Source organism: Nansenia antarctica (genome assembly GCF_963989245.1).
Source record: "Nansenia antarctica genome assembly, chromosome: 15".
In the NCBI taxonomy this organism is placed as follows: domain Eukaryota; kingdom Metazoa; phylum Chordata; class Actinopteri; order Argentiniformes; family Microstomatidae; genus Nansenia; species Nansenia antarctica.
The window spans coordinates 12,217,379-12,223,903 of NC_137685.1; the positions used below are offsets into that span (position 1 = coordinate 12,217,379).

The window sequence follows — 6,525 nt, forward strand, 5'->3', positions numbered from 1 at the left end:
AAAGCAATAGGTGTTTGCCCATATGAGGAGTGTGATTGTGTGATTGGTGGTTTGAGTTTAGGGAATTTAGGCATTCTGAATGGTAGTGTTTTCCATGAAGATTGTTCCAAATGTAGGGAATTGCGTATAGTGTTTTGTAGAAAGTGTGGTTTAGAACTGCAAAATGAGTGAAAAGCAGGAAAATGTGTGTTCTTTTGTTTTTTTTTGTGAAGAATTGGTTTGAGATAAGATACACACGTTTCAGTTTTTTGTCATTGTGTCTCGAGTTCCGATGTTAGTGTGTAAGCGATTGAGAAAAACTGTAAGATGTTGTACAACAGAGTATTAACTTAATGCATCCTCAATAGACCATATATGGACGGTGGTCAGTTCCTGTACTGTATACTTCAGTGGTCTTATGGTCAGTTCATATACAGTTCAGCAACAGCATCCTCTACGGTTTGCCTAATAACATCCTAAACAAATTCCAATACGTGCAGAACTCTTACAGGATCCAATTCAAAATCCTACTCACCACTTACAAAGCCATCAACAATCTGGCCCCCTCCTACCTTGCCGACCTCGTCCCCCTCCACACCCCCTCCCGTTGCCTCAGGTCTGATGACCAAACCACCCTCAAGACCACCAGGACCAAGCTCCGGACCTGGGCTGATAGGGCCTTTTCAGCCGCAGCCCCGTCCCTCAATAACGCCCTCCCCAACCACATCAGACAGGCCAACACCCTCCCAACATTTAAACAGGCCCTCAAAACCCACCTCTTCAAGCTCGCCTTCACCAGTTAACCCTCTCCCCCTCCCCTTCCCATGTGTCCCCAGCACTACCTTAATTAGGCCCCTATACTTTCTTCTATTTACCTTTTGTTTCTTTTTATTATTACTACTAGATCTTTTCAGTTTGTAAAGCGTCTTTGAGTGTCTAGAAGAGCTCTATATAAGTCTAATGTATTATTATTATTATTATTATTATTATTATATACTGTATACTTCAGTGGTCATATGGTCAGTTCCTATGCTGTATACTTCAGCAGAGCTGATGGGGGTGAGAGAGTGTGTTACGGTTGAAAGAATGCCATGGTGCTTGAGGTGGTTGAGTACAGTGCAGATATATACAGTATATACTGTAGAGTCATTAAGTGCTATAATTGGTGTGGTGAGTGTTTATTATATCCCATCAGAGAGCAATAAGAAGTAGATGCCATTCACGTTACAGCATCATGACAGATATTTCATTTTGAAACACTGCATTTAATCTAAAACCAGAACAATCAACCACCCCCCCAAAAAGCGAAATGTCATTTTCGGGACGTCCCAGCAATCTATTTTCTCCTTGAGGCGTTGTGGGAATGTGAGGTAAAAGAAATACTGCCACCTAGTCCCAACCAATTATGCGGATACGCTTAATTGCTGCTGGTTTCCCAGAATAACTCCCATGTCATGTGTTTCTCTCAGGATGCTGGACTGACTAAATAAGCATGCTACATTCAAGACATTCGCATGGTTTTTAAACACTTTCTGTTGGACTATGCCTGGCCCACATACTTCCTGTTAGTGTTCTTGACATGTTTTGGGGACGGGTGGGGGGGATAAGAGGTTGTTGACCCCTGGTTACTTATGTTGTAGGACAAGCCTCCTTTTTTCCCTTTATTTTTTTTACTTAATATTGATAAATATTGAATATGATTGATGTATTGGCTCTTGATATAATGCATTAGGTTCTGAGGCGTGCATTATTGTTCTCAGGGCTGGACGTGTGTGGAAAAACATGAATGAGTGTTTGATTTACATCTGGGAAAAATAGTAGCATTTACTTTGTAAGCGGTAGGCTTCCAGTTGATGTTCTGCTGCATATTGTATGGACAGAGGATTTAACATAGCATTACATTGTAATAACAAATGAACTGGAACAAACTGAAAGAACTCTGTGTGAAAGATGAATTGGAATTATTCCTCAAAACAAAACAACATCTTCCTTTGAATTGACTCAAATAAACTAATAAACTGCCCAGGTATAGAGTATAAAGGATTTTGCTTATAAATCCTCATGCAAATACAATCTGGCTGCTCCCTTCTAACTGGACTAGTCTCAATATCCTTCCCATAGATAAGGAGTGGAAAACTTGCAAATGGCTCTCTTCCATAACTAAACATCCCACAAGTAGCAAGCACACATGGTGATTGACACACACCGAGACCAGCCTCCGTGCGCCTTTGGCCAATGGCGTCGCAGAGCAAGGACGAGCCTTCAGATCCAACCTCTTAGTTCTACTCATATAACACACACCCCCCCCCCCACACACACACACACGCACACACCAGGAGTCATGTGATGGTAATATAGTACAACTCCACTGCCTCGCTGCCAGTCAGATCCGATCCTCGTTGCATGGCGAGTCTCAAGGGCAAACCAAACCATGCATTAGAAATAGATTTCCCATCGAATGCAAAAGGAAAAGTAAATACATTGGAATACATTTGGGATTGTAACATTGCTTGAATGACTAAGGTAAGATCAGATGGATGGAGTTTTTTTTCCTGGATCTTTTCCTATTGAATGAGTCGTGCGTTAAGGTCTTGGGCGTGCGTTTTCCTCCAGTGCCATATGCTGCAGCACGCTGCGCTCAGGACGAAAACATGTTTACGTTGTGGCAGAGGAGTTACTCATGCGTCCTATTATGGGATGGGCAGACCGTTATAGCTTCTATAGCTTCCAAACTAGCATCATTAGTATAATCGTGACGTTAGAATTATAAGGTTCTATCTCAATTTTTGTCAAAATTGAGGTTTTTTTACATAATCTGACCCATTAGGTGTTTATTAATGCCTGTGTGGTGTTATTTTTTTTAAATGTTGACATTTTTCAGTTAATAATTCATAAAATACAAAGGTTCCATCTCACAAAACATAATGGAATGTAAAAACTTTGACGCTCAATATCTCTGAACTGCCCTAAACGGAGATAGAACCTTATCATTCTAAGCTCACGTAATGTAAGGAATTGAAAGTCAGTGAGGGGGAAACACGAATGAGAATATGACAAGATGTGCCCTATATGGATTGGCTTAGATCTGCAATTGATTGACCCTATACTTTTCCATAAACGTGTGTTTTAATTGTGTTATAAACGATTCGCATACATGTATTGGGTTATAATTATAGCTTATAGTCAAGTGTTTATCGTGCAGGCCTTAACCGTTCTGCATGAATTAGAACTGTTATGCATGGGTTCATTATCGATAGATAATGATCATAAAATCATTGATTTGACTTAATGAACATGTCTAAATGAAAAAGATACACACTTGAAGCAGAAGTAATGGACTGAATGAATGAAGGAATTATGCGCTGGATTTGCTTTTGTGATAATCGCCCGACTTTCCACTTAAAGTAGCCTAAATCCCACTGATTGGAGTTGATTTATTGAATGCAGGTGATTTATGCACTATTATTAGGGCCACTCACGTTGCTCAGGCCTGCCCCACGCGGTGTTTTATGTTAATAATGTTGACAGTCCCTTTGGCGGGTTACTGTCGGTCACTCAGCCAAGAGGGGGGCCTCATGAAGGGGGTCGTTCAAACAATCATGACCGGACTCCGTTTGAGCCTGGAAAACAACCTTCAGGATCTACGAGGGTTTTGATGTTACATAATGTTAATAACAATTTAAGCGCACAATTTTCATTATGGATTTACATGGAGAATAATAAAGTCATTGCCTAATTATAACCCTGTTCTTTGCAATATAATTCTTCCAAACTTCATAAAACGTTAGGTTTCTCTTGCGTAATTAATTAATTAAGAGAAAGTTCATCAAAGTGTATCAAAAGAACGCACGAATCAATTTGTGGTCTAGTAGTCATGTGTTAAATGTGATGCACATAATTGTAATTTGGCAGGAATGTGACATTTACATTGCGTGATGTCATTAAGTTATTTTTAATTATGTTGACTCTTTGAAATACAAGATCGGCGTTCGCTCTTTGAGACCCGCGTCATCAACCTCGCACGCGATCATCAATCTCCGTGCGCTTGAAATGGAAACTCGCGCAGTATTCCATATTTTGCATAATGTAGGCTATGATATGAGTCACTGAACAACCTTTGGCTCACGGAGGTTAGAAGGTAGTTTCATTTGATTCAGTTTTGAATACATGATCATCTGTTGAGCCGATCCTCTTTTGTTTTGAGTCAGTGTCTATTGTGTGTATTAAATAATGTATATTATTTATTATATTATTTTATGAATGTATACAAATGTTTCTAAAATGTAACTTATTTCTCTCTCTCTCCCTCTCTGCAAATGTGTCCCCGTTTATGGTGGTTCTACCTGGAACCCTTGGAATCTGAAGACCTTTTCATTTCAATCCAAGCTTTAATTTGTTTTCTTTTTTTGTGTGAGAGGAACAAACAGGTGTTTCAGTATCTCTCTTATGTGAAGGGAACAACCTTGCTGGTGACCCCTCCGTGGGGTTATTTGGACCTACTTTTCCAACGAGAAGAGGAATAATCCTAACAAACAAACTGGTTTCGAAACACCACCATCTCAACACAAGGGGGGACACAACATTTGGCCCCTAGCCAGGGATGGTGGACAACTTCATTTTAAGCGAGGAGATTTTCCTGCCTTACAGTGGCTCCCCGCCAGCATACCAGGTCTTGGAAATGGTAACTGACGCGGGCACCTACCAGGTGATGCCCTCGCCCTTCTCTGAGGACGACCTGAGCGAGTCGTCGAGTCCCCGCTCCTGCTCCAGCCCGGAGTCCCAGGCGCTCAGCTCCAGCTATGGCAGCAGCTCCAGTGCCGAGAGCCAGGACAGCATCCTCGACTTCCTGCTATCCCAGACCTCCCTGGGTAGGGCTGGGGGGGGCGTGGGCGTGGGCGGGGTGGTCGTTCCCATGTCCCTGCCCACTTTCCTCTGGGACTCGCGGAGGGACGCTCCCTCGCACCCGCAGCCGGTGAAGGAGGAGAGGTTGGACATCCCGGTCTGGTCCTTCGTGGACATGGAGGAGCCGCCCGGAGGGAGCTTCCAGCCCACTCTGGAGGAGATCGAGGAGTTCCTGGAGGAGAACATGGAGGTGGTGTCGTCCATGAAGCAGGAGGTCAGGGAGGGGGGGCTGGGGGGACTCGGGTTGGGGCTGGAGGAGATGCTGGGGTTGGGGGTGGGTCTGGAGCTGTGCAGAGAGGCCTCCCCAGGGCCCCGGCTGGAGCCCGAGGCCAAGCATTCAGACCAAACCGTGCCCACTGTGAACGGAGCCGCCGCCACGACCACGACCCATGCCGACACTGAGACCAAAAGCACACTGGCCCAAAAGCACACCCCCAAACAGGAATCCAACACAGGCCCGCACGACGGGGCCGAGCAGAGCTCCTCCGACAAGCCGGTGTCAGCGGAGAGCGGTACTAACGGTGGCAGCAGCGGGATGCCGGTCATCCTGCAGATCCAGCCGCTTCAGATCAAACAGGAGCCGAGCGCAGTGGCACCGCCCCCTCTCCCGGTGGCTCCGCCCCCGCCCCCTCAGCCGGCGTCGGACATCAAAATCGCCCAGCTGCTGGTCAACATCCAGGGGCAGACCTTCGCCCTGGTGCCCCAGCTCCTGCCCTCCATCAACGTCTCCTCCAAGTTTGTGCGCATCGCGCCGGTGCCCATCGCGGCCAAGCCCCTGGGTCTCGGGGGGGAGGGATTGATGGGGGGCCAGGGGGGCATGGGGCTCCTGCTTGGGGGACAGAAGTTCCAGAAGAACCCAGTGGCTGACCTTATCAAAATGCACAAATGCACTTTCCCCGGTTGCACCAAGATGTACACCAAGAGCAGCCACTTGAAGGCCCATCTCAGGAGACACACCGGGGAGAAACCGTTCGCCTGTACCTGGCCAGGCTGTGGTTGGAGGTGAGTGTCTAAATGGATCATGATGATCATCGTTCCATTGTCGATCACTTGATTTTATCTGTGGTGTCATAAAGTCATCTAGATATTCAACATTGGACACATTTGATAGCATCAACTGCACCGATGAGTTTTTACAAAGAACAGATCATTATCTCAACTGCAGCGATGAGTGATCACTCATTTGGTCCTCTGTGGCTCAGTTGGTAGAGCAGGGTGCTAACAGTGCTTAGGTTGTGGGTTTGATTCCCATCTGGACCATATATCCTGTAAAAATGCTTTGGATAAAAGCGTCAGCTAAATGGAATATATTATTATTCATATTAGATTATTATTATGATATATAATATCATAATAATAAATAATAATAATAATAATAATGTAATATGAATAATAATATATTCCATTTAGCTGACGCTTTTACCCAAAGTGATTTATAACAAGTACACACAAGTTTCACACACAAACTGGGAGGCTTTAAAGTTGAAGTGTTTATGACCTCGATGGATGAAAGCAACAAAAATGAAGTAATGGCTACGACATGTTATACAAACCACTGAAACCAGTGAAGGTTTTTGTTCTCCAAAGACCAGCAGTAACTCACGTTTTTACAGACGCGTGTGTGTGTGTGTGTGTGTGTGTGTG

General features: G+C 44.5%; 1 protein-coding gene across 1 annotated transcript in view; it reads left to right on the forward strand.

Moving 5' to 3' along the window:
- The first annotated feature begins 2,398 nt into the window (after positions 1–2,398).
- Positions 2,399–6,525, forward strand: part of klf15 (Kruppel like factor 15) — an 11,065-nt gene continuing 6,938 nt past the window's right edge. Inside the window, exons 1-2 of the mRNA XM_080545885.1 lie at positions 2,399–2,502; positions 4,345–5,883. Of these exons, the coding sequence (XP_080402011.1) occupies positions 4,580–5,883 (1,304 nt within the window). The 5' untranslated portion in view covers positions 2,399–2,502; positions 4,345–4,579. The remainder of the gene's footprint in view (positions 2,503–4,344; positions 5,884–6,525) is intronic.